General features: G+C 44.1%; 10 protein-coding genes across 10 annotated transcripts; 6 read left to right on the top strand and 4 right to left on the bottom strand.

Moving 5' to 3' along the window:
• Positions 1-686: 686 nt before the first annotated feature.
• On the bottom strand, positions 687-2,730 carry L199_001867 (uncharacterized protein; the record flags this gene model as incomplete). The annotated part of the gene is made up of 5 exons (XM_064887620.1): positions 687-727; positions 811-980; positions 1,088-1,512; positions 1,729-2,149; positions 2,267-2,730. 5 exons carry the CDS (start codon positions 2,728-2,730, stop codon positions 687-689), a joined length of 1,521 nt encoding a protein of 506 aa, XP_064743692.1.
• Positions 2,731-4,226: 1,496 nt separating this feature from the next.
• L199_001866 (ATP-dependent RNA helicase DBP2-A) lies at positions 4,227-6,552 on the top strand (the record flags this gene model as incomplete). The annotated part of the gene is made up of 6 exons (XM_064887619.1): positions 4,227-4,297; positions 4,356-5,306; positions 5,364-5,455; positions 6,056-6,086; positions 6,159-6,311; positions 6,372-6,552. The coding sequence occupies 6 exons, from the start codon at positions 4,227-4,229 to the stop codon at positions 6,550-6,552; spliced, it is 1,479 nt and encodes a 492-aa protein (XP_064743691.1).
• Positions 6,553-7,219: 667 nt separating this feature from the next.
• Positions 7,220-8,590, top strand: L199_001865 (uncharacterized protein; the record flags this gene model as incomplete). Its single annotated transcript, XM_064887618.1, has 6 exons — positions 7,220-7,381; positions 7,471-7,626; positions 7,734-7,795; positions 7,870-8,206; positions 8,310-8,401; positions 8,470-8,590. The coding sequence occupies 6 exons, from the start codon at positions 7,220-7,222 to the stop codon at positions 8,588-8,590; spliced, it is 930 nt and encodes a 309-aa protein (XP_064743690.1).
• A 1,407-nt stretch (positions 8,591-9,997) lies between these two features.
• On the top strand, positions 9,998-10,976 carry L199_001864 (uncharacterized protein; the record flags this gene model as incomplete). The annotated part of the gene is made up of 5 exons (XM_064887617.1): positions 9,998-10,015; positions 10,059-10,163; positions 10,258-10,454; positions 10,504-10,548; positions 10,619-10,976. The coding sequence occupies 5 exons, from the start codon at positions 9,998-10,000 to the stop codon at positions 10,974-10,976; spliced, it is 723 nt and encodes a 240-aa protein (XP_064743689.1).
• A 1,041-nt stretch (positions 10,977-12,017) lies between these two features.
• L199_001863 (uncharacterized protein) lies at positions 12,018-13,352 on the top strand (the record flags this gene model as incomplete). The annotated part of the gene is made up of 6 exons (XM_064887616.1): positions 12,018-12,185; positions 12,310-12,459; positions 12,533-12,594; positions 12,663-12,978; positions 13,052-13,140; positions 13,232-13,352. The coding sequence occupies 6 exons, from the start codon at positions 12,018-12,020 to the stop codon at positions 13,350-13,352; spliced, it is 906 nt and encodes a 301-aa protein (XP_064743688.1).
• Positions 13,353-14,082: 730 nt separating this feature from the next.
• On the top strand, positions 14,083-17,400 carry L199_001862 (uncharacterized protein; the record flags this gene model as incomplete). The annotated part of the gene is made up of 14 exons (XM_064887615.1): positions 14,083-14,176; positions 14,276-14,577; positions 14,652-14,705; positions 14,778-14,893; positions 14,958-15,099; positions 15,203-15,604; positions 15,674-15,803; positions 15,870-16,000; positions 16,064-16,442; positions 16,502-16,579; positions 16,649-16,789; positions 16,862-16,967; positions 17,093-17,222; positions 17,305-17,400. 14 exons carry the CDS (start codon positions 14,083-14,085, stop codon positions 17,398-17,400), a joined length of 2,301 nt encoding a protein of 766 aa, XP_064743687.1.
• A 552-nt stretch (positions 17,401-17,952) lies between these two features.
• Positions 17,953-18,999, bottom strand: L199_001861 (uncharacterized protein; the record flags this gene model as incomplete). The annotated part of the gene is made up of 6 exons (XM_064887614.1): positions 17,953-18,020; positions 18,207-18,303; positions 18,544-18,583; positions 18,769-18,788; positions 18,912-18,921; positions 18,986-18,999. 6 exons carry the CDS (start codon positions 18,997-18,999, stop codon positions 17,953-17,955), a joined length of 249 nt encoding a protein of 82 aa, XP_064743686.1.
• Positions 19,000-19,335: 336 nt separating this feature from the next.
• On the top strand, positions 19,336-20,127 carry L199_001860 (uncharacterized protein; the record flags this gene model as incomplete). The annotated part of the gene is made up of 3 exons (XM_064887613.1): positions 19,336-19,534; positions 19,659-19,808; positions 19,919-20,127. The coding sequence occupies 3 exons, from the start codon at positions 19,336-19,338 to the stop codon at positions 20,125-20,127; spliced, it is 558 nt and encodes a 185-aa protein (XP_064743685.1).
• A 383-nt stretch (positions 20,128-20,510) lies between these two features.
• On the bottom strand, positions 20,511-22,926 carry L199_001859 (uncharacterized protein; the record flags this gene model as incomplete). The annotated part of the gene is made up of 6 exons (XM_064887612.1): positions 20,511-20,945; positions 21,013-21,309; positions 21,392-21,487; positions 21,567-21,693; positions 21,765-22,604; positions 22,745-22,926. 6 exons carry the CDS (start codon positions 22,924-22,926, stop codon positions 20,511-20,513), a joined length of 1,977 nt encoding a protein of 658 aa, XP_064743684.1.
• A 1,352-nt stretch (positions 22,927-24,278) lies between these two features.
• L199_001858 (uncharacterized protein) lies at positions 24,279-26,643 on the bottom strand (the record flags this gene model as incomplete). The annotated part of the gene is made up of 9 exons (XM_064887611.1): positions 24,279-24,360; positions 24,424-24,697; positions 24,771-24,961; positions 25,044-25,171; positions 25,262-25,341; positions 25,421-25,517; positions 25,596-25,655; positions 25,741-26,396; positions 26,469-26,643. The coding sequence occupies 9 exons, from the start codon at positions 26,641-26,643 to the stop codon at positions 24,279-24,281; spliced, it is 1,743 nt and encodes a 580-aa protein (XP_064743683.1).
• Between the last annotated feature and the right edge of the window lie 318 nt (positions 26,644-26,961).

Genomic DNA, 26,961 nt, shown 5'->3' with positions numbered 1-26,961 from the left:
TGTGTGCGTGTCGAAGTAAAGAGTGGGAATGTTGTAATCCTGATTTGGACCTAGACTCCAGCTCATAATATACGATACACAATTTGGGTTATTTGATTGATTTAGTTGATTTGTGCTTTGTGATATACACCTAGAGGTACATACTGTACTGAAATGCAGAATATCATAAGCATGTGCTGAACGTTCACAACCCGGCTGCTTTTTGTACCAGACTATGATTTTAATCTTGACTGTTCATATCATCACTAGATTATGATGCAGCTCTCAACTGTTTCTGCTGTGATAAACGAAAGTAAAGCGAGATCAAGTGAAATTATACCTTGAGATTGGAATGCATGATTATACGAGGATGTAGTCAACGAAAAAAAAACATAATGTCACAACAATTTTCGTCATTGAATATTGGAACAGTTGACAGTTTAATGAAAGGGAAGATTTACGTTCGGAAGCACTATATATGTATTTATATAAATATGTATCATATTATGATGCCGATAGAGAGACAAGGTGATACACCCCTTTATGGTGAATCCTGTAGAAGATGCATCTTGGTTCGAATGTCGTAAGATGCGTAAGATGACTTTTTGTTTGAGGACAGGATATTATATAACATTCGACAGTAGTATTCTCATCCTATCGTTGGGATGAGGTTGTCGGCCAATTTGATTTGCAGATGAATCTTCAGTTTATTTCTTCCTCGCTCCATCACCTTTCCAACTACCTCTGACTATAATCGTCAACCAGACAAGATGACATAATCAGTTCTCCCTCCCTTGGTCAATCACTATGAAAGATGACAATCTCACTCACAATTATGCAACACATTAGCTTGTACACTGTCTGGTCCCTCTGCTCCGAAATCAGGTTGACCACCAGGACTGAAACCCGTTATAGGCAATATCAGGACGTCGCCTATTCTCAGAGGATGATTGAGTCCTCGGAGTCGGTGCCATGTTACGTTATATCGAGCGAGCAGGAAGCTACATTATAATTCACCGTTATAACACGATCAGATTGGAGATGACCACAAATTATGACCCCTTTACGATTATAAGATGAAGAAGTGAGAGATAAGATCACCACTTACGAAAGTACACTATCAGTAAACAACCCAGGTCCAGTCCACTCCATGACATTCATCGCCATATCTCTATGCTGATTCTGTAATTCCTGTGCGTCCGCTTCCCTACCTTCTCCTAATAATTTTTCAATTTCGGCTGATCTCCAGTTCTCCCAAGTTTCCACTACCCTCGTGGCATTTACTACTCTCCTAACTGCGTCCAAAAAGATGGGGTGGGAAGGAGAAGAGGATAACGTCCATTGACAGATTCCCAGAGCTCTTGGCCATCCATTCTCCCACCCTTCGTATGCGTGTACATCCACATCTACACCTACTATCACAGCTGGGTTCGTGGATAATTTGGATTTCCAAGATTGACCATCTGTGGATGATAGGTCGAGGTATTCGACGGAGTTGTGGCCCCATTGTTCTATTGGGCGGATGGGTTGGGTCTAACATGATTGAATGATGTATGTTAGTCTTGAGCCGTCCTCTTGAATGTATCATTCACACTGCTCGGACGCAGAGTCCCATAAGACAGGTACCTCTCCGCTTCCCGTCATGATAATCTCATCCATACTATGCCATTCAACTCCATCTACAACTACCTCACCCTTCACTCCCACTCTAGATCAACCACTTCAAAAAGAATGAAACTCAACACTCACATCAACATCCGAATAAACCCCACCCATAATCAAAGGTAACAAATACCTCAGGAAATCCGCTTTGAGTACACCCCTATGCATATAATCCCATGCCCAACTGACATCAGATTTCCTAAAATGTTTCAACATCCACTCATGCGCTTGATTATCGTCTAAGAAGTTCAGTTCCCAACCATCAGGTTTATTCATCTCTGTCCATATTTTCGTCAGGTCGTTATCCGGGTTGAACTCTTTATCTGTTTGATGGATGTACTTGTAGGAGATCATCGAGGTTGGGGGTCGCCTTGTACCGGATGATAGGGGGTAGGAAGGGACGACAGCATCGTAGTGAGGTGGAGAATGGTAGAATAGAGAGGAAAGGAGGGGGGAGTGGAGGGGCATAGGAAGTGAAAGGGCGAAATCGTACAGGCGCTGATAATACCTATTAAAAGGGAGAAAGGGAAAGATTAGCTTCGATTAACACTCAAGTGAATCCGTAAGATATTCGGTTGATGATAAACGGATCTACAGTGATATCTTAGCATGGACTCTTACTCACTCCCTCGTACCTTCCTCCCCAGCCTCGAATCCCAGCCTATACCTTCCCTCCGCTACCTCTCCTAAATCCTTCAGTCCGACCTTAGGCGGCTTCCAACCCATTTCCTCTGTCAATCCCCAGTTAGTTGTATCTATCTGGTTGGGTCTAGAGGGGTCATTCCCGCTGCTTGGAGGTTCTTCTGATCCCACATCAATCTCAGGAGGAGATATCGGTTGGTGGAAATTAGGATCTGTGTACTGATCATATGGATCTACAACCTGTTTCTGTATTCCATTATTACCGCCTGGACGTAGAGTATAACCAGTAATAACCAGCAATACCAGACCTATGGCTGTAGCTTGGAACAACTTCTTCTTCGTCGAGCTTGACGTCTTGAGCAGGTCAGGTGAAGAGGGTGATGAGTTGGTTGGAAGGAGGGAATATCTCTGAGAACGGAGGGTGTCAATGAATGAGGAGAGTGACATGATTGGTGAGGATGAAGAAGAAGAAGAGGTGGGAGGGAAGACTGTTATTCTTGGTTGACGGCTAGCCATGAACGGTGTGGTGAAGTATTATCGGTATGAGGGATCAATGATAAGGTGGTTGCTATCGTTGGGTAAAGTGCTGCGACTGACCAATGCTGTTTGTTATAGTTGCGCAGTGCTTTTCCTGCAGCTTTGGTTCTGCTATATCGCAATGAAATGTGGGTGACCAAGTCGTCCTTTCTTTGTTCTTTCTGAGAATGATTTGCAGATAACGAGTATGGGAGATGACAGACTAAGTAGGTTAGTTGGGTATGAACGATGAAGGGCTGAGCAGTTTGTCTTATTCAAATGGTACAATCGAACATGATTGCGCAGCCACTACAGAATTCACCAAATGTCATGTTTTTCCATTTCCATTATTCCTTTGTGTGTATGTCATGGATTCAGGGTTCCATCACTCCTGTCCCTTGCCATTGCCGATTGGGTTCCAGCATGGTCGTAAACAACCAACCCCCACATACCTCAATTGAACGACATAGACAAGTGAACTGAGGAGCTTGTCCATCATATCCGGAAACAGCAATTACTCCATACTCTCCCAAGAGATCGACGTCTTGTCTGATCTCTGCTGATTGCGTTATCTTGTCACCTTATCAACTCCGAATAACGTTCAGTGAGAGATATCCATAAACATACATGCAACCTTGCCGGAAACGTTAACTTTGCTGCACAGGCATGTGTAAAGCGATTTTCCTGACGACAGCTGACACCTTCTGCCACTTCTTGAATCGCCGCTCCAAAGGGGGCGGTGATATGGTGAAGAGATAGCTCGTCGGAGGTGTCCGCCGTGATAAGTTTTTCTGTGTGTTTTCATTTTTCATTTTTTCTGATCGCGAGGGTACACCACCCCACCCATTCATTCCTTTTATTTGGACTGCTGCTTTCTTCATCTCTTCTTCTTCTTCCTTCTCTTCCTTCATCTATCTTACTCCTTCAAAATCAGCCACGCACGTTGCACAGGCTATCAATCATTCTTTATCACTCTCTACAGCAACTCACTCTCTGATTACTAACAACATGGTACGTATTATTAGTACTTCGCCACTGCTTGCTCATTGTCATCCGATCAATTAACTCACACTCCTTTCTTCCTTTGTAGTCTTACGGTGGTGGATCATACGGCGGTGGATACGGTGGTGGTGGTGGTGGCGGATACGGTGGTGGGGGTGGCGGTTATGGAGGAGGTGGATATGGAGGAGGTGGTGGTGGTGGTTATGGTAAGCATCTCATACATCCCCAAATCAGATCCTACGGTGTAAAATCCAAAGGTGACCGATCATTTCCCGTTCTTCGCAGGCGGCGGCGGATCATACGGTAATTATTCTGGTGGTTCGGGTTATGGCTCTTACGGAGGCACGTTCAGACGATGACTTGATATCGTCGTTTTCGGGATACGCTGACATTCTTTATTGTTTATAGGTGGTGGCGGTGATAGAATGGGTAACCTCGGTGGTGGTTTACACAGCATTGATTGGAACCACACCAATCTTACCAAGTTTGAGAAGAAGTAAGTTTTCTCGTACTGAAGTCCGCTAAAGCAATGTGTAAGCTAACGATACGCGCAGCTTCTACGTTCAAGACCCTCGAGTAACTGCTCGAACCGACGCTGAAATCAATCAGTTCCGAGCCGAGAAAACCATGAAGATCCAAGGTCAAAATGTCCCTCGACCTATCACCACCTTCGAGGAAGCTGGTTTCCCCGACTACATCCTTTCCGAAATCCGAGCTATGGGTTTCACTGCTCCATCAGCCATTCAATGTCAAGCTTGGCCTATGGCTCTTTCCGGTCGAGACCTTGTCGCTGTCGCTGAAACCGGTTCCGGTAAAACCATCTCATTCGCTCTCCCTGCTATGGTTCACATCAACGCTCAACCTCTTCTCGCTCCCGGTGATGGTCCCATCGTTCTCATCCTCGCTCCTACTCGAGAACTTGCCGTGCAGATCCAAACTGAATGCACCAAGTTCGGTAAATCCTCTCGAATCAGAAACACCGCTATCTACGGTGGTGCTCCCAAGGGTCCTCAGATCCGAGATCTTCAACGAGGTGTAGAGATTTGTGTAGCTACGCCAGGTCGATTGATCGATATGCTCGAATCTGGGAAGACCAATTTGAAGCGAGTTACCTACCTTGTTATGGACGAAGCCGATCGAATGCTTGATATGGGTTTCGAACCTCAAATCAGAAAGATTGTCAGTCAAATCCGACCTGATCGACAAACTCTTCTTTTCTCCGCTACCTGGCCTAAGGAAGTTCAACGACTTGCCATGGATTTCCTTCACGACTTCATCCAAGTCAACATCGGTTCTATGGAACTTACTGCCAACCACAATGTCACCCAACACGTTGAGATCTGTACCGATTACGATAAGAGGCAAAAACTCCTCGGTCACCTCGAGCAAATCTCCAAAGAGAACGCCAAAGTCATCATCTTTATTGCTACTAAGCGAGTCGCTGATGATCTTACAAAATTCCTTCGAATGGATGGTTGGCCCGCTTTGGCCATTCACGGTGACAAGTGAGTCTTGGTTTGACTCTCGTTCAGTGATTTATGCTTACCATCATCCATTTTTAGACAACAAGCCGAACGAGATTGGGTCCTTGCTGAATTCAAATCTGGTCGAAGTCCCATCATGCTTGCTACTGACGTTGCTTCCCGTGGTCTCGGTATGTTTACAATTCTGACCTTTGTCCTTTCCCTTCCGCCTTCGCAAGACGATCTTGACTTCAAAGCACCGGCGCCTTATCCGCAATCGCTGTTCGCAAAGCTATCAAGAGTCGTGCGCTCAAGTGATCCTGGCCGATAGGGGTGATACGCGTCAATTCGTTCTGTTCTCTGATGCGTTGATCACACCTCCATCGTCATCTGGCGATGTCGAGAGTGATCAACAATTCTGTTTTAGAGGACTAATCGTCTTTATTCGCTAGCACCCCTTCAAGGATCTCGAAGGCGCCAACGCGAGTCGCTATCGACTTGAACGTCCGCACAGCTACCCCTCTACTGTCTTCAGAGGATGTGATAGCTTGGTCGTTCAAAGCAGTACTCACAACGCGTTCTCTAGCTTTGCTCAAAATCAGTGATTGACAGGCGCCATCAAATTGTGTACTTTCAAGTCAAGTCGTCAAGCGAAGCTACTGCCTCTTGCTACGATGAAATAGTACTCATGTCTGTGCCTTCTTTTCCTCTTTCTGCTTGTTCCCTTCCAATTTCATCTGTTCAAATGGATGTTTTTGTTGACGATCGATGAATTGCATCTTGACCAAAAGATGTCAAGGACATTGGTTATGTCATCAATTAGTGAGTTCGCCATTGTCCTCCTTGAGTTCTGTATTTGTCAGTATGATTGCTGACTTTGGATTTCCCCCGCAGTGACTTCCCTAACAACTGTGAAGACTACATTCACCGAATCGGTCGTACCGGTCGAGCTGGTCGAAAAGGTGTTTCGTACACTTACTTCACCGCTGATAACTCTAAGCAAGCTCGTGAACTTGTTCAAATCCTGAGAGAGTCCAAGAGTGAAGTGTGAGTAGTTCTCGTAATTTTCTATATGCTGTATGCTGACAGCCGTTCTCGTTTTCTCAGTTCTCCTGAGCTCGAGCAAATGGCTATGTACGGCGGTGGTGGTGGTGGACGAGGACGAGGTGGTGGTGGCAGAGGTGGTAGAGGTGGCCGATACGGCGGCGGCGGTGGTGGGGGCTATAGCTCCGGAGCTAACAGCTACGGAGGTGGTGGATCAGGAGGAGGGTACTCTTCCAGATGGTAGACCTTTTCTGTACTGACCCTTCTTTCTCTTCGGCTTCGGAAGCCTCTTCGTTCTGCCACGTTCCGGGCTATAGACACATGTAATATTACTCATTTTTATTCCGTTCCATACGGTTTCATATTGATAGATATATAGCTCCCACCTTGGTCATCTAATTAAGGACAATTAGGTGATTTGAGGAATATACCAATAGACCATCATGCAGACTTTTTCGACATAATATAATTACCGTTGGAAACCAATGTCACCTGGACTCAACCCCCCTAGTATGCAAAGGGATTGGGAGCTTTGTCATCAATTGAATCCCAGTAGCAAGAGAAGGCTCAAAATTGATATGTCCAGTTGGGAGAGTTGCGGATATTCGGCATATAGGGGAATTTACGTTATCTATTAACCTTACACATAGGCACATGAACCCTGTGAAGGGGTTATTTACCGGTATGTCACCCGTTCGGAACGTGTATTTGTCTACAGTTTTGTTTGTTTATTGATGTTCTCGAATCTCTCTTTATCCGCTATGGCGTTCTGTAAACGTATGATGAATATACGTATACATATGTGTGAAGAGGAAAATTGTAGGAATCACCCCTCTATCTTCATACTTGTTAAGACTAATCATACTGTACTGACTAACATTCGCTCATTTGAATTTCCTCTTCTCGACACCATGAAATCCCTCACTTTGACTTCGACACCTATCTTGCTCTTTGTCGGTCTGCTATATAGCAGTGTAGCTCAGGCGTATACCTTTGTGGGATGTACGACTGTAGTCTCACCTACTACTGGTGATCCAGATTCTACGACTGTATCAAGTGCTGCTCTCTGTAATGTGAGTAACTCTCCATATCCTATAACTGCGAAGTCAATCATGAATTACAGTAACATACTGACCTTTTTGGGTGTTTGTTGTGATAAAAGAATTATTGCGCTCCCACTGCAGACTCAGCACCGTACTTCTATTACAATGTCCAATCGTCTTCTTGTGTCTGTACGAGTCAGGCTCCGACTGCTCCCATTTATTCGACATCGGCTGCATCGGATAATATGGGTAATTGTGCACCTGGATATTCTACTGTGAGTGATTTCCGGCAACACAGATAACATCGAGGTCCTTGGTCATAACACGAAGGGCTAAGCTAATGATATTGATTGACTGATCATTCGCGATGACATATATATAGGCATACAAGATAGCTACTACTTTCACATTTAGTATGTGTGACGGAAGTGCCGATCCGTCTTCGTAAGTTTTTCTCCAATGAGTCGCTAGCTTTTAGGTCCCATGAGCTAACAGATTTGATCTTACTTGTGTTTCAGGTCTGTTACGAACTTTGTCAACACCCCAGGAGACTGTTTTACTGCCTGTCGAACATACGGTCAGGCAGCTTTCAGTGTGTACAGACCAACCAATCAATTTTATTGTCTTTGCGCCGCATCGTCGACGCCCACCAACACGCAAGGTACCGATCCTAGGAACTGTGGGGCAAGTGGATTCTTCCTCTATTCACATAGTGCCGCATCATCCGCTTCCGGTCTGGCGAGAAGACAATTGAAGGATAAGTTGGATGTGGCTAGGAAAGAGAGACAGAAGAGGGAGAGGTTTTGTCCAAAGGGGTTGATGGCTTGTGCTGTGGAAGGATGGGATTCTTATGAGGTGAGTTCAGTTTCTTCCTTAAGCCGGAAGAATCTATCTTTCTCTCAAATTTCACACAAGAGATGGGTTGTAAGACAGAAGCTGATCCACTTGGTATTCGCAGTGCATCGATACCTCATCCGAACTTGAGTCATGTGGAGGATGCATCTACGGTGAATATGGATCTTCCTTCAACACCACATCATCAGGAACAGAGTAAGTCTTCCATCCCTCAATCGCTATTTCTCGTCCGAAAGCCGAACACTAATTCGAAAATTTTGTAGTTGCTCAACTCTGCCCGGTATATTGTTCGGTGCTGTAACATGCCAAGATTCGAAATGTCAAGCTCACGCATGTAAAAAAGGGTATGAGTTGATTGGAGGATTGTGTGAACCGCAGATCTAGGGATAATCAATCAGCACACAGACACCCAGATCTCAACTGATTTGGGTGAGAGTTGAGAAAAGCGAAAAAAGACTTTTTTGTTCACTGTCAGAGCTGATTACTTGATTGAAATGGACAATCACCTAAATACATACTCAATCACATTCATTTTATAGAATCATGTGTGATCGCAGGATCCACATCAATGCATTTTTGGGCTACAGAATCAAAGCATCATCGTTCACTATATCGGGGATCCTTTGCATGATTTATGATATGATGTTAACCCTGATGCTGTTGATCGGGGTACCCATCGTCAATTTATTCTGGACCGCTGTTGACTTGGATCTTGCCACATCTGATCCGTTGGAGAGGGGTGGAACATCTCACAAAGAATTTTCAGTCTGTGGCTGAACTGACTGCCCAGTACGATGCATGCCATAGCTATAACTGTAGGTCATGACAGCTCGAACCGTCTGTTCCTCTCGCTTCCCTCACACATCATTCGTCGGACTTTCTAGTTGCTGATATTCGGGTCACCTATGACGGTTGACTCCATTCGGCGGGAATAACGGGTGCCTATAAAAGCGCAAAGAGAAATCACAAACTTCTTCGAACTGAATCTACAGTTCGACGCTCAATCGACAGACTGCCACATTCGAGGTTTCAATCAACATGACAACCTTGTCGTCATTGGGCTCGACAGTCTACAGCGAGCAAGGGGGTGTTTGTGATATCTACGAAGAGGTTGATATACGTATATCTCATTCTCGACTTCTACTGAATGCTTATCGATAAGATCAGATCAGGCCAGGTACTCTATTCACATAAAGATAAGGCTCAGTAACTGTCACGATGACAGGTACGACTTATCGTTTGATGTCTAACACAAGATAACGAAGTCTACAGTTTGGCCGATGGAGGTGACATTGTAATTCGATATTCCAAATGGAATTACTCTTCTAATGGACCCGCTAATTCGTGTGAACAGAGATGTGTATTTCATTTCATATACGATTGTCGATGTATGTCATCTGTGTCTGACTCTGAGCCTGTCTATGTCCTCGAATCTTGTACATTCCGCATCTGTATCGCCATGACCATGTAAAGCAATATATCCATATTTTGATGATAAGACAAAGATGCTGAAGGTTCGAAATCAGATGCAGATCTTTCCCATTGTCTGTGATGAGGTGTGAAAGTGAGAAGAGCGTTATCTCAGCTGTTCCATTAACCGGTGAGCAAATCATCTGCTATTGGAGGTACCGGTACAGTAGACCGCCATCAAGGAGCTTTACCGGAAGCTGAAAAGGTATATAAAGTTGTATAGAACGCATCAAGTCGTCCTGTTCTTCCAACAACACATCAATACAACACGACTCTCTACCACTGACATTCTATCAACTAGATCTAAACACTACTGAAGCTATGAGAAGATCACTCTCCGTGTTGCTATACATTGTTGTTCTGTCTCTGACGAGTCTACAAGTATCTTCATACACCTTTCATGGGTTGTACAGATATCTACAAATACAAACCTCAACCTAATGATCCTGAAGCTCATTATGCGGGAGGTACTTCAGCTGGATGTGCGGTAAGCGATCTTCTGCCAGCCTCTCCTCCCCTCGTGCAATTCTCTTTCATGGTGCCAGCCAAGGGATTGACATCCCTTCGATTTCTTTCATTAGACCTATTGCTCTTCCCTCGGTACTCCGTACTTCTATAACCAATATAACACCGGTACATGCTACTGCTCTTCGGGATCACCTTCAGCCGATCAATATACATATGGATCAGGTGATCAAGCTGGATGTGAAGGAAGCGATTACGAGGTGAATATAGTGACACCATCAATCTTCACTTGGTCATCTCAAGGTACTGACTTGTCACTAATGCAGATATAAGCTATGAAAGATCCCATCATGTTATTCAAGCTGGAGGGGGCTGGAGGGATGTTATACCACAGTGACCACAAGCCAGTAAGTACATCCCACTCCCCACTCCCCACCCCTCTCATCGATGTTAACTTGTTTGATATTACGATGATAGACATCCAGGAAATAAACCAACTCTTGAAGCATGTTTCGCCTCCTGTCCATCATCGAAATCAGTAATCTTCTCACCTAACTCTGATACTAACACTTTCGACTGTAAATGCGATCCTACTCAGATCAACAGCTCAGGAGGCGGTACGATCACATGTGGGAAATACGCTTGGTTCGCTTACTCCAGATATTTGAGCAATAGACGGATGGAGGGTAAGAGAAGGTTAAATAAGCAGAAACTCCTTGACCAACATGCAGAGGAATGTCAAGAGGATAAAGAAGAAGCAAATGGCACGTTGAGCGATCTTACAAAGGTGGTGTTTGAGACTATCACCGAAGTGATCGAAGAGATTGGGTGTTAGTTCAGAATCGGGGGACGAATTGGAACATCATTGTTTTCTTTTCGACGATACGAAGGACAATGTTTCATTCCAGTCGGTGGTAGAATGCTGAAACTTCCGTGAAGCACAGAGTTTATATTTTGTATTAATATCTGGTTTGGACACCCGTTTGATCTGGTTTAGTAATCTTTTGTTGGACATGTTTGTGTGTATGTATCGGTAGAAGCACCCTTGTAAGATTTCCAACAATAGGGGTAGTCAAATACCGACTTGTGCACGTCACAAGTCTGACTTAAAACTGGTTTTTGCACCGCACAACTCGACTTGTGCACCTGCACGATTCGGATAAATACCTAATTGACTACCCCTAATGTCATCTTGATTCGTATGGAGATGAATGACTGCTAGATTGCTATCTGTAATGATCGGGACGTAGTGTAAAGAGTTCAATGCTGGTATGTACTATCATCGTACATTCTCGGTAACCCTCATATTGATATGCTACCTAAGCTTGACGTAAACACATTTCTGGATAAACAATGTCGTTAAGGTATCTCGCTGTTAAGGCGAACTTTGGGAATACCTGAGAGGTCGATCGGTTCATGCCGTAAATTTGAGTTTTGAGTTTTCTGCACATCGTCCTTTCCAGAGGTAACTCGGAATTTCAAGGTTACTGACCCTCAAGTTCATATCAAGATATCACTGGACCTGTATCATCCGTCGATCCATTATAATTGTCCCTTTTCAGCAATGCAGAAGCTCATTGACATCTATTCTTCTAAAATCGGATCTGGAAGTACGCCCATTAACAGAGATATGCCATAAGTTCAGCATCATAGGCTGAGAATAGCATGTCCGAAGATTTGTTTGTTTGTTTGCTTGATTACTTTGGGCAGGCTTTTTGTGTACTTATAAAAAGGTTGTCGAACAGAAATATCTCTCCTATCCTTCCATAGCCTTTCATCCTTGCATTCCTTCTCAGTGCCCTTCAACTTGTTCTCGCATCTTCGAGCGATTAAGAACAACCCACACTCATTTACATTCCAAAGTTTTCTGAACACCATGTTTTCATCTCCAATATTTGTCTCTCTTCCCCTGGTAGCTCTGCTAGGTTCTACCTTCTTGGCGGCATCTGTCAACGCAGCAACCTACATCGGCTGTACAGCTTCAGTCATAGTCGGGTCGAGTAATCCATCTTCTTCCACTCAAGGCAACGTTGGGAAGTGCGAGGTGAGTCTGGTCTATCATCATCGTTGCTGTGGAATCGACAACCTTCCTATGCTCCAGCATGGGAAATATCCCTCGATGATCCATTCCCAGGAGTCATGCAACATGCTAATGATCCCATTGGCAGAGTTATTGCGCCGAAAATTATCCCAACCCATACTTTTACTATCGAGCGGACCTCGAAGTGTGTTTCTGCAGTGACAATAGTCCTGATGCCGGTATCTATGATTCAGGTTCAAGCAATCTAGGCGGTTGTGCAAGTACTTCTGATTATCAGGTGAGTCGCCAGATCGTGATTCGCCTACGGTATTCATTCTGTTTTTCTGAACGCGAAATATCATATTTGGCAGGTTTACGCGACGACTACCTCATTCGAATTCCAAGGTTGTTACGATAACATGGACACTGACAAGTAAGTCATCTATCCTACTTTCAGTCCAAATTTCGACGAGATGACTGACACATCTCGGCTTTGAATAGAGCACCAGACAACGTTATCGAGCTTGAAGACTGTTTCGCCGCCTGCGGTACCGAAGGTTCAGCAATGTTCTTACCGGCATACAACGATGATCTATTCCAATGTCGATGTAACACGCCAAATACCATTTCGGGAGTAAATGAGGTCACATGTGGACCCAACGTCTGGTTCACATTCACACACAGTGCCGCAGCTACTGCTAGTGGATTAGCAAGAAGGAACTTGAAAGAGAAATTGGCAGCTATCAAAAGACAGAGTTTTACGCTTTGTCCAGGAAATGCAAACGCTTGTTCTGTACCTGGTGCTGAGACTTATGAGGTGAGTTCGACCACATATAGACTGGTCCTCGTTTGATTTACTGTAAGCTGATTTCTACGACCAAATCATATAGTGTATCGATACCACAAGCGAACTTGAGTCTTGCGGTGGTTGCATGTTTGGCGAATTTCAATCTTCAAAGAACGTCACGGTTGGAACAGAGTAAGTCTAGACTCTTTTTTTACACATATGACAGTCTGAAGTATCTATCTCACATGGAGCTGTCCGTTGATGTATCTTCTTTCCATTACAGTTGCTCATCACTATCTGGTGTCGCTCGAGGTGCGGTAACGTGCCACAACTCTCAATGTGAAGCTTTCGCTTGTAAGAAAGGGTACGAATTAGTTTCTGGTCTCTGTGTGCCCATAGCTTAATGTGTCAAGTCAATAGCTGCCTTCGCATGCTTTGATCACACTTCCTACCTCCTTCTATACTCTTTTGGGATCGAAATGGACAATATGCATCTGATTGATGAATCGTGAACACTTTTCGGGTTGATACTCGATAATCCAATATTTGCTGATTGTGAAAAGTCCCTCTGTTTGCCTATCGAGCACAGCGGAGGCGTAATCTTGCTGTCCGAAGTTCATAGGCCGCATCAGATTTGGCTGAGGGTATGTCCCAGTTCTGCGTTGCATGCAATGAACGGATTGACACTCTTCGCTTTCATGCGCACTGCCACATAAAGGCACATCGTTGTATGGTGATTCCAAATATACTCCCGTTCTGAGCTGGTCGTCTGTCGTCTGTCGTCGCCACGCGCAAGTCAACTCTGCCGAAGAGGATCGTTATGCTGAATTGATGATCAAATGCAACCACTCTATATATATCATACATCATCAACGCAGATCACACGATTATCAGTCTCGGCTTACTGGCATCATAGCCATCACTACCTTCCCTGAACACATTACACGCCAAAGCGATACCTCGTCTCAAAGGACAACTACAATCCTTCAACCCCCATATCCTATTCATTTGACTGAAAGTGAAACGCCATCTTCACTTGGCTTTCAATCTCAGTAATTGTTTATACATACGTCAACAACAACATCATAATAGAGCATAGAGCTCTTCCCTCTAAAGTGAAAAGAGCGATATACGATGGAACAGTATCCAGATGGATACGTAGAAGTTAAACGTCCAGGTGTAGGTGGGATGGACGATGACCAGTATTCATATAGGTCAAGGCAGTATTGTGAGTACCTCCTACCAAACAACTAAACCCCATATGTACTGTTGCCTTATCAATCCATCTTCAATATGGAAGGTATTGACATACCACGCCCTCATGTAGCCCAAGATGCACCTCAACCACCCTCACCTACAAAACCCCAACTTCCCCATGCATCCTCCTCAAGCAACGCAACATCCTCTTCGCATTACAACCACCACCAGGAAAACCGACATCATGCCAACACAATATCCAACCCCGAATCAGCAAATGCATCGCGTCCTAGTCTAAGTAACGACAGGAGGCTGTCATCTGGCCTGGGAGGTGGAATGGGTAGTCTGGGAAGTGTAAAGACTGCTGCTCAGGAGGATGTAGTACCCGTTGGGTTTGATGAGGGTATACTAAGAGGATTATGTGAGATTGACGTGAGTATTCATCGTTACTCACATGTCCGTTTTATGTGGATACGTTGAATGGCTCACACAGTGAGTCTGGATAGGGCGCCCTACCGTTGTTAGCAGATAGGATAAAGCAGAGTATCGCATCTTGTAAAGTAAGCTTTCACTTCTTAATTATACCGCTTTTAGGAGGAAATAGCTTACATCCTGTTCAATAATATTTGTAGCAAGTAGCAGTGTTCTTCCGATCTCGAGCGGAGATAGAAGAGAAATACGCGAGATCAGTCACTGAGTTGTGTAGAACTACGGGAGATGTTTATTCACGGGCGGACTGTAAAGCTGGGTAAGATCAATTGAAATCTCACTCAAGAGAAGTCAGCCATAGCTTTTACTTACTTGCACTACAGTACTTTCGTCTCCTCGTATCAGAGTGGGTTGAAGTTGCAGGAACAACTCGCCCAAAATAGACTTAGGTTTTCGCAGAGGTTGAATGAGATGAGTGAGGAGCTGCTCAGTCTGGCTAGGGAAGGTGAAAAGATGAGGAAGGTTGTGAGTTGTTTTTTTCTAATCTAGTCAGACTACCACCCACCTTACAAGTCTTGCATACTTCATATGCGTGCTCGGCCAAGCTGATTGATTTTTCATGATACAGCACAAGGATAATGGTGCGCGATATCAAGGGATCCTCCAAGAATCCGAGACGGTCATGGATAAAGCCAAAAGCCGGTTCGATGCCACTGCGGAAGAATTAGAAAGACTGCTCGTAGCTAAAGAGGGTGAATCATTCAAGGATGCTGGAATGAGGTCTTCCGCTTCTACATCGTCGACGTCGACTTCTTCGAATCCTCAGGGAGGTGGAAAGAGAGCTTTAGGGAAAGCAATGACTAAAGGTGGTTTGTTATTCAAGGGCAAGGGAGCAGGCTCGATACAAAGACAGGAAGATGATGTTAGATCTCGGATGGCCCAGGCGAGCGAAACGTTCAGAAAAGCAGTTTTGGAGAGTCAGGCGTTGAGGCAGGAATACTTCAATTTCCAGTTACCTAAGATCCTCAGAGTAAGCTTCTGTGGACCCCTTCACGTCTCTGGATCGGGGGACAACAGCTAATAAGAGTGTATATGGCAGCTGCTCAAGGAATGCGCGGATGAACTTGATCTTGGAACTCAATACCACCTGACAAGATATGCTTTCCTATATGAATCAACGCTAGTGTCCGAGGGTACCACTCTGAACCCAATGAGTGCGGCTGACGAAGGTAAGTTGTTTAGAGATGGTAGTCTTTCAGCTTGTACTTATTTTTTGTTGCCGTTGAATACGATAGGACCCGGTCTCAAGACGATATATGAGAGTATTGATAATCGAACAGACTTCAAGTCGTACATGCAGAATTATGCCGTTGCTAGGGGCACACCGAAAGGACCAAGGAGGGATGGACCTTATGAAGAGGGCTTTGTAAGCTAACTTTCTCACATCAATCCGATGAGGATAGGTTAAACTTGTGTGCTGTTCGTATAGTTACCGCCCCTTCCCCCACATATCCAAAAGTCTGTCGATGCCGCCTCGCAACCTCAACCTCAACAATCTTCTTCATCTCAACCATCCCACGTATCTCAAATATCGATTGGTTCCAACTCGACTGCTCTCTCAGCTTCTACAAACGGTACCACCCACCCTTTCCCATCAATGCAAAATACCGCATCATATGGCCAACAACCAAAGAATCCGGGTCAAAATCATATATACGATAATGGATCTTCGGAAGGATGGGTACCTCCCGGTATACCTGCTTCGACAGGCGCTACTTTCGGTGTAGATCTAGGTGAACAGCTGAATAGGGATGGGGTGGAGGTACCGAAAGTGGTCGAGAAATGCGCTCAAGCGATAGAAGCTTATGGTGGGTCGATGAAGTTGATCAATGTTATAACATCAAGGCTGATGGTCTTTCGGTTATAGGTTTGGAATCTATGGGTATATATAGGTTATCTGGGACGACTTCGAGAGTGCAGGCGCTCAAGAATGCTCTTGATAAAGGTGAGCAATGTCATTTGATATCGATGAAATCAAGGGCTTACCGTTGATTCTGTCCGTTTCCTCATGCAGATATAGATAATATCGATGTGATGTCAGATGAATGGTCAGCGGATATAAATGTAGTTTCAGGTGTTTTGAAATTATGGTTCAGGGAATTACCTGAACCGCTTTTGACTTATGGGTTGTATCATTCGTTCATCGAAGCTGCGAGTGAGTGATCCATCCATCTCACTCTGATGAACGGCTCGGTGCGATGGTTTTTGACATTGACGATATTCATAGGGTACGATAATGATCGACTGCGTCATATTCGACTACATGAACAGGTTAATGAGTTACCTGATCCTAATTACGCGACATTGAAATATTTCATGGGTCATCTGGACCGGTCAGTTGATTTCTTCTGTTTACCCACACACCCATCCATTGATGACACATATAACCGTAATCCCGCTGGGGGTTGAGTTATATCTTCATGTGATACACGGCAAGCTGACGTTCCCATGTTCATAGTGTACGAAGGAAAGAATCGATAAATCAGATGTCCGTATCCAACCTCTCTATAGTATTTGGCCCCACACTGCTGGGTGCCCCTCCGGAAGAAGGTGGATTGAATTTGGAACATATGAGTTTCCAATGTAAGGTGAGTTGCCCAAAACCTATCTCAATAACCGTAAACGTTTGTGAATTACGTTGACTGATTGGTACTTTTGTTGGATATCTAGGCAATCGAAACTATCTTAGAGAAATATAATGAGATTTTCGTAGAAGAAGATGGAGGTAGTATAGAGGGTGAACAACCACAATCTGCGCAGGCGTAGATTCCCTAGAAGTCGAATGTGAATACAATGTTATGTTATGTTTTATGAACTTTCAAACAATGTAGGACAGTATCAAGTGTTCATGTTCTTATGTATAATTGGTCTGATCATCATATATGAAATTTTACCTAGAGCAGTGATGTTTTAGATATACCCTTTCATTTGAGATATTACTTTTCCGGCTTATATATCAGTAGTCAAAGGGTATTAGCATGAGTATGGATACTTCAGTCTTCGTAGATGGATTTGATATGTGCAGGTTGATGTAATTTGGACCAAGATGGCAATGACCTTGATCGTCGACCTATCACGCATCTCACTCAATCAATCGATTGCCCAATCGATGCAGCGGTAAATGTGACACCGATTATCCCTCTTCACCTCTTCAATCGGAGTAGTATTCATTGTAGGTCCTCTACTGCTGCTACCACTCCACATGGATCCTTGGACACGGTCAAGTTCATTTCTCTTTGTTTTTATATCATTTCATTTCCGCTTATACGCTGATAAGATAAGATTGAAAGATCTAATCTACTGAGATGCAACCTCCATCTAAGGTTTAAGAGAAGCTGGGAAAGTACCAGCTTCAACTTGTTCATCCCATTTACCAACCCATTCGTCTGTACGTCCGGACCCAAAATTCCAACGCGTTGTTCAGATCAGACAAATTCGTCGATTAAAGTGAGCAAGATGAGTTGGAGTAGAGTCGATCATAAGGTGATATGCGCAAGATACAAGGTTGAGCAGAAAAGACGAATCGATCAGTTGGGAAAATCATCATTTTGACCGAGAGGAAAAAAACTGACTAGGACAAAGTGCTCGGTAGGCTTTCTTAAATTGTTGACATGGGGCGAAATCTTCTCCTTTGGCATTAACACACTTGTGGTAATCTACAAAGTTTTGCTATTTGGACAATCGTAAAATGGGGTTAGCCATCGATTCTTTTTTAAGAAGATTAAGAATTCGTTTTGCACGTCATGACATGTTAATGTTTGACCTGACAGTATGCCTGATCATTGAACAGTGAAAGAAAAAGTGAATGCGAAACTCACCCAGCTAAATAATCGGAACATCCCAAATAACAATATATGTCAGTCATATCTATCCTGTTCCTGTTCGTTTTCTTGTTTCAGGTGTATTAACATACCAGTGTTTAGTTTGGTTCTGGTTAGGGAATCGAGCGCTGTACAAAAATTAGATTGACGAGAGTCAGCAACACGCATTTCCAGCATAGACTTTATGATCGTCCCATCCGCTCTCAACTTGATATTCTTATGTCGATCTTCCCTTTCTTTCAAATCGTCCGATCTCACTCTTCTCACTCCACATATGTGATTCAATGCGATGCAAGAGAAAACATGTACTCACTCGAAACCAGCAGTTTGAAGCTGTTTATCGCGAGATAAATCGAAAGGTCAGTACGCCATCCTTTCCATGTTATCATCCTCTTGTCCACCGATCTCATATGGTCCTGTTCCACTCATGGACATGAAACGATTTTTTCAACGTACTACGTAAGATCTGTGCATCGAACAATCTCTGATCAGCACCATCCTGGGGTATGCAAGGTTGATTTCTCACTCACTTGTCCTCGGCCATTGTGAATATGATTTATTGTTTTATTGATGAGTGGTGACTATGAGAATAGGTGAATTTAAGAGTATTTGTTTAGAGTTAAAATGACTTCAATTGGTGGAGATGAATTCTGCAGTATGAGTATGCAAGTAGATCGGAATTATACGTATATGGGGCACTCATACAACGGACCATCTCGGAGTAACGTAAAGTGGCGATTTACGAGTACAGCCACGTGGGGTGGGGGGCAAAGCAAGGTTACTCACTCTGAAAAGTTGGATCCCATGCATTCTGACATTATCAATTATCCTCCTAAAAAACCCAGCTATATCATCCCAATCGTAGTGATACACGCACAAAATGTCAAGACAACTGGATAACGACAACCCGACGATATTCGCTCCTACCACTTCAACAACTTCGAAGCGGATCCAAAAAGGCAAAGCGAGTTTATGGTCTCAGGAAGCCATATCAGATGAAGACGAGTTGGGTTATTCGAGTGGGAGTGGATCGGGATCAGGGGAAGAGAGGGAGGATATAGATGCTGAAGAGGTCTATGGTGAGTGACTTCCGATTCTACTCTCTGCAAAGGGGATGTGGAATTATCACATCTCTAAGACGGAACCGGATCAAGGAGTTTCTCGGGGATCGATTGATTCAAGTAGCTAACATACTTCATATAGATCTTCTACGATCCATCACCGACCCCGAACATCCCGTATCACTCGAAGCTTTGAGAGTAGTCAACCCAGATGATATTTACGTAGCAGGTAATAGGGTGTTGGTATATCTCACACCGACCATCCCACATTGTTCAATGTCAACCTTGATAGGTGAGTTCGTTAGGTCCATTTAGCACTTCATCAACACATATCTTTGTACTTGCAATCGGTGCAAATCACAGACGAAGGTTCTGATTCTGAATACATGTCCTACCTAATAGGCCTCTCTCTCAGAGTACGTCTCCTTCGAGCACTGCCCCCTCGCTATCGTGTAGATATCCGAATCAAATCTGGTACTCATCAATCTGAACATGCCGTGAACAAGCAATTGAACGATAAAGAGAGAGTGCAAGCTGCTTTGGAGAATAAACATCTCTTGAACGTTGTGGAAGGATGTCTCAGCACGGCTGATAAGAGAGGTAGCGCCTAGTTCAGGTTTGATGCGGACGTAAATGTTGATGTATTCTAGTTGTAAAAGGATTTTTGTCACTTATGTATCCAGCTTTCACGAAATGCTACCCGATCTTTTCATCGATTGACTAAATTCAGTATTATATTCTCTAACAGAATTCACTATGCCTGCAATTGGTTCAAAATGGAATATCAGGTATATTCATGAGGGGTAATCAGAGACAGCAATACAAAATCTAGCTCGACAATCAATACTGGAAAGAAACATGCAAGAAAAATTCGAGAACAAGAGACAAAAATAACAGATACAATCCTATTCCGATTCCATTTTTAATGCGACCAACCATCAATCATCAAGATTGAACGTTCCTATCATATCAAATCACTTTTTTCCCCCTGCGACTATCCTTTCAGAGCTCTGGGTGTAGGCGTAGGACTCGATCCAGTACTAAGTGCAGGACTTGACGATCTGCTTATCCCTCCCCCAAGACCAGAAGACGAACCGATCCTGCCCATTGCTCCGCCCATCGGTCCAGCAAACGCATTAGCACCTGCACCGCCACTCAATCGCCTCTGCGATAGCGAGTGTGTCATCCCGACCCCATTCGTAGGAGGTTCTAACATCCCTGTTCCAGAGGAAGCGAAGGTAGCGTTGGTAGGTGATCTACCTGCTGGTGTGAGGGTACCAAGTCTAGGTGACGACGAGCTGGCGGATATGCCTAGTCCTACTGGAGCAGATAATCTATTGGGTGTAGGGGTGGATAAGGGCGTTCGAGTATTGGGAAATGGAATGTGAAGGAAGAGACCTGATGGAGGATGAGAATTGGTTGCGTTGTACTATTTGACACGATATATCAACTTTACATCATCCTCCAAAGGAGAGAGAAAAGATAGATCTACTCACTTGATATTCCATACTCATACATTCTCTATCTTTCCCATCAAGATTCATAATTTCCAATACCTTCCTACCCAATCGATTGAGCTTCTCATGATCGTCCCTTGACCTGGTCCAAATCTGGATCCTATCAATCTTAGGTCGATTGGAAGCTACGATACCGCAAACTTCATCTTCTTCATCTAACATCTCTCCTACTAATGCCATGGTCAAATTGGCCCATGCTACGTCCAGAGTTGGTGGTGAATTACGGAAGAGGATCACCCATTTCCCGCCATTGGCATTGGAAGGGTCTTCCCACATCTATCATCATAACAACAATCAATAAGCCGTAATGTATGGTTATGAGACAGGTCTGTAAATAGACATTGAATGAACTACGTACAGGTCTTATACCATTCTTGAACATATGATAATTCGAATTCTTATTCAACAAACTAGGTAGTCTGATGTTATTCAGATGTCTAGCGAAACCTTCGACCTGTGCGATCAATCAATCAATCCATCAATCCGTCACTTAAGTAGATAACAATCGGTCTTGGTAGAGAAGAGATACTCACAGTATCGAATCTGCCAACAGTCAAAAGGGTCATCTCATACTCCGTCAAGGCTTTTCCACCATCCTTTTGAGATTGAGCGAGAGTAGATGGATCAGGTTTATACGTTTTCGAATCGAAGAAGAGGGTCCTATCATTTTAAGATATATATCAACATGTATCATCTATATCTCGAAAGAAACCCGGTAGATCGTAACTTACCAAGCATGTCTCAAAGGATGTTCTTTCTTCTTCTTTCCATTCACTGTTTCACTTTCAGCCGAGGAAGAAGAGGAAGCAGTGAGAGATCCACTCTGAGGTGGACTTTCAACTTTGTTGTCTTTCGAAACCGAAGAAGCAGAAGGGATGGTAGCAGTAGCTGGAGAATCAACGATACCAGATGGTAAGATCGTAGCAGCAGCGGTAGCAGATACATCGTTAGAAGCTGGTTTACTACCTTGAGAAATTGATATTCTCCGTCTGATCTGATCCAAAGAAGGTACATTAGAGTATCCCTGAATATACGAATTGGAGCTGTTGGTCCTTGACATCGGAGGTGCATTCTCTCTTCCTGGTAATACCTTCGTGCCAACGTTGGTGTTGGTATTGGCAGTTTGAGGAGCGATATTGGAGATGGGTGATTCTTTCAGTGCGTCTGCGTTTTTAGAAGTGGTGGGCGAAGATGATCTTGAGTCTGATTTGGAGTTGGAATTATTACCGAATATATCTGTTCCTCCTGGCATACCCCTACTAACCCAATTAGGAGAATGGACAGTCTCCAATGGCGTGCCCATACCGTTCGACCCGGACGATAGAGATCTCATCATTGCACTTGCAGGTAACCTCAATCTGCTAGATGGGGAAGGTGCGATCAGGGGTGACTGAGATACACCACCTGGTGTACCTTGTGGTAGAAAGCCGGTAGCGATTCTGAGTGAAGGGGGAGTAGCTGGTATAGATGATTGTGAAGGTGAGGGGAATTGAGAGGTGGATGTGGATGAAGGTGTGTAGTGAAGATGATCAGATAGCTGTTTGAGCGATGGGAGACGGGTCATACGGGGGCTAAGTGTATGTCAAGGGGCAAGTCAGCATGTTAGTCTTTAGATTCATGCGTACGCTGGAGACACATTATATGTGTGTATATGTGTTCATCCCAATACACAATACAAATGTGTTATTGACAATGCAAACAAATAACTCACGGTGGTCCTGGGACAGCCGCACCATCACCTTTAGTCTCCTTGTGAGGTATAGGAGGAGGTAACATCAATCCCTTCTTCTCGGTAGCGGCGGATATAGGTGTAGGTGATGACTTGTTCTCTTCGAAGCTAGTGGAGATCGGGAGTGGGGAGATAGATGAGGGTATGGCAGTGGTTTCTGGCATTTTGGCGAATTCCTTCGATGGTCAATCTCTTTCTTCAGCGTTCAGTGAATATTACTTTAGTCGATAGGCAAAGAGAAGAGGAATGGAGATAAGGTTCTAAAGAAGAAATGCCTCTTCAATCCTGTATCTTCGAAATGAAATGAGAGGTCGTTTCGTCGTTAAGTGAGATGGGCCTCTGGCTTTACCTTCAGATGATCTGAAACCGACGTCAATTCAAACTGAAAGTCCCCTACTCCGATATCTAAGGTACAGCAGCAACCAGGATCAATGGTGTTCTTGTGGTACAGGCAGATGTTGAACGAGCGTTGTATTGAATGCAGAATACAGTATACAGGAGTTATCGGTAAAACAGATATCGCGTGGGTTTCTGAAACGTCTTCAGGCTGTTCAAGGGTCAAGCAAGTCGAGATTGAATGCAGATGATATGAGATGAGAGAATTTGTTTGGATAGTATTCAATTCTTGACTGGTTTGGCTTGATTGCAAGGAAAAGAAGACAAAAGTAAGACGCGTTTCGTTTGAGGTTGTTTGAGTGTTATATACAGTGAGCTGCTTAGATCTCGAGTCGTGGTTGTTGTTGTTGTTGTTGTATATGTAAGAGTGAAGACGATTGGAAGATCCTTTAATGGATGATCCGTGATGAGTGATCTGATCAATTGAGTGAGCCCTTTATATCCTTTGTTGTTTTCTCCGTTATGTTAAGCCGAGATAATGACAGTGACCCAAAGCCAAAGGAGCGTTGAAGAGTGGTCGAGAAGCGAGTAGTATAGAAGATGATCTTTTAGTCCAAGTGATATGCCAAGTAACAGAAAAGGAAGTATAAGATCAACGCGTCGGACAAATGACGTTTTGTTGATCTCAACGTGAAAGAAACTCTAACTACGACGTAGACCTCCGTAAGATACCAAACCAGCTACCAAGTTCACGAGTACAACACGAGCAAGTGTCATCATGCCCTGCTCAATGCTATCGCACTCGCCATCGACCACGGGGAATGAGCATCACTACCCCCCGAAACACTACACGAGCCGCCGGTCTAGAATGCATCGTACTCACACTAGTACCCTCCCAAAGCTTCCACAAAGGGTTAAAAGGGTTAAAAACTAAGGTTAAGCAATTAGAGTTCCGAGCGATCCGATCGAATGTTTCCTGAATGCAATGGGTGCTTACGATACGAGTAATGCAGATGGATGATTGGTGAAGACTGATAGAAGAAGGATCATGATAAGACTATACATACATGATACTCAAATTACAGGTTACAGTATATTCAATATCAAGCTCGGTGTATGACTAAATATGCAGTCATCAAGATATAGTGCAAAAGCGATACGAGCACTTCAAGATCCATTCTTAACCAGAAAGGGGGCGAACGAGCAGAGGCATTTGTAATCCCGCCTTCTCCTCACCTTTCACTCTAGGTCTCATGACAACTCTGTTGAAAATCATACCAAGCGATCAGTAGGCGATCGTCGTTGAAGGTCTTGATCAGACTTACGAAGCTTTCCTTTCAATTTCAGGTTTACTAGGCAACTCCTCAAATTCGAACCCTCTAATCAACACGAACAAAATAACTTTGATCTCTGCCAGAGCGAATCTGTATCCAATACAGTTCCTTGTTCCTCCCAAGAAAGTCAGGAGGTTACCCCATACGCCCGGTACAGAATTGGCATTTGATTCGGTTGATGACGCTGGTTTGAGGAATCGATCGGGATTGAACTCCTCGGCGTCGGGACCCCATACAAGGGTGGAAGTATTGACGTTTAAAATTGCTAAATATACACATTTACACATAGACGAAGTTAGTATTTGATTTGAAACTGTCAGAGTGAGAGGTGTACTCACGTATCATCATTGTAGCTCCTTTTGGTAGGTGTACACTATCAATCATCTTTCCATCTCTACCTTTTACCGGTGTACCTAATGGAACGACGGTAGGTTCGATACATTCCCTCATGGTCGTTGGTGCAGGTGCAGATAATCTGAGTACTTCACGGATCACTGCGTCCATGTATGAAAGGGAGTTGAGTGTGTCCCTGTAGATCAGAAGTCATTCTCATTCAGCTTGATTGTCACCAATCACCTATAGGTTGCTTAACGCAGGATCACTCCACTTACAAACTTGGTCGTTCATCTGCTACACCCATAGCTTCCTCTCTCAATCGTTTCTGCGCATCTGGGTGCTGGGAGAGTGTATATAAGATCCATGTGAGGGCAGTTGAAGAAGTCTCATTACCCGCTAACATCTAATAGATGAACACGCACGAGATGTCAATTGAGATGCCGCCAGCTACCAAGAGGTAATGCATCAAGCCAGTAGGATATGATATACTCACAAATGTAGTGATCTGAGCTAACACTTCATCATCGGACAACTTCTGATCAGGCCGAAGATCACTAGCCATATTCGCTTTGACTAGATACGTAAATCGGTGTAATAATCAGCTGAATGGATAACGAAGTTTGGACTGTTAGCGAGTTTAGGCGAGACTCACTGAGATGGGATAGGAGATCATGTCCTATATCTTCCTTCTTTTCTATACCATGTTCGTGAGCAGCTAGTATCGCTCGTTTCTTCTCGTCGATCAGTTTCTACACGCCATGACTCGTCAGTTCGGTTGTTCGATTGTCACAGAAGGATTCCTAGTTGAGGAGATGCGGTGAACTCACTTGTCCAATCTCTTTGGTCTTGGCACTACTTTCTTTAACCATTTTCATACGTTGAGTAGGCTGTACAAGACATTTCCAAATCAGCATAATCCTCTTATATAGGCCATTCCCTTTGGTTTGACTCTTGTAGTGCCAAGCGACTCACGATGATTTGAAAGACAGGGAATAAAGCCTGTATTATCGCCCCTACGGTAACTTCCATCCCCGCACTAAACATCTTTCTATAAGCTTCCGCCAATTCATTATGAGGGTCTTCTAAAGCTTTGAAATCGTAATTGAAACCTGCCAAACCGATAACGTCGAGGGTACATTTACCCAACCACGACATGACGTCGATCTTTCTAGTTCCTTGTACCACATCCTCTTCTTTGGGTGGTGTAGGCGATGCAGCATCTCCTTCAGTGTTCTCGGTATTTTCAATGAGATTGATGAACTTCTCTTTCAATTCGTATGCTTTATCGTAGAAAATAGGTATCATACCTTTTATAGCCAAAGGACTGAAAGATGGATTAAGCAATTTACGTTGTCTCTTATGATCGTGTCCCTCCGCAACCAATACTCCATTACCTAACATGTCGGCCATACCTTTCCTTGTCTGAGGTGGTTTGGGGAATATATCACCATGGTTTAGCACATAGGATAAAGCTACTGGATCGGCAGTATAGAATCTAGGCATACCAGCGATAACTCTATATCTGAATGTTGGACCATATTCTTTGATCCATCTTCCATGTGGGACCATAGGTTCTGATTTGATGAATGTCCGAACGTTGCCCCAAAGCCAATGATCGGATTTGGGACCTAAGGTCGATCGACGGAGTATGAGCTACAGTAGGTTAAAAGCCAGGAGGAATCGGGGGAAGAGAAACTCACCTCGTAAGTTTCTATAAGGCAATGTATACTCCCTCCAAGGCCACAGGTACAGATACGCTGCTAGCAGTAAAATCATGATAGCTTCGACAGTGTAGATCGCATATCCGATCTTGGGGGATGATTGTGCCCATGATGGCAAGAGGGGTAAGGTGTTCAAGATTTGACTGATCGTCATTTTGATCGATCTGGTACTGTCACTTCCGTTGTCAAGATACAAATGGTGTTGTGAGAGCTCGCACGCTCAACGAATGATCACAACGGAGAGACGATAGCGAGTCGAGTCGAGATACAGATAATATATGGACGCTGTTGCTGACGCAGCGCTGTGTGCTGTGTGCTATGAAAACACATGAAAGCATGAATTCACACTGATTTAACTGGTCAATCACTGACGTTGCCATGTCAGAGTGAGGTCGATCCCCGTGTCGATCCCCGTGAATACCCTCGCCGGTCACCGGCTGGAGTTCTCGGCTGCCGATCAGCATGGTTCTTG

This window comes from Kwoniella botswanensis, chromosome 1 (assembly GCF_036426115.1).
Source record: "Kwoniella botswanensis chromosome 1, complete sequence".
Taxonomy (NCBI): domain Eukaryota; kingdom Fungi; phylum Basidiomycota; class Tremellomycetes; order Tremellales; family Cryptococcaceae; genus Kwoniella; species Kwoniella botswanensis.
The sequence above is the reverse complement of the archived record's forward strand: the minus strand, read 5'-3'. Positions and strand labels throughout refer to the sequence as shown.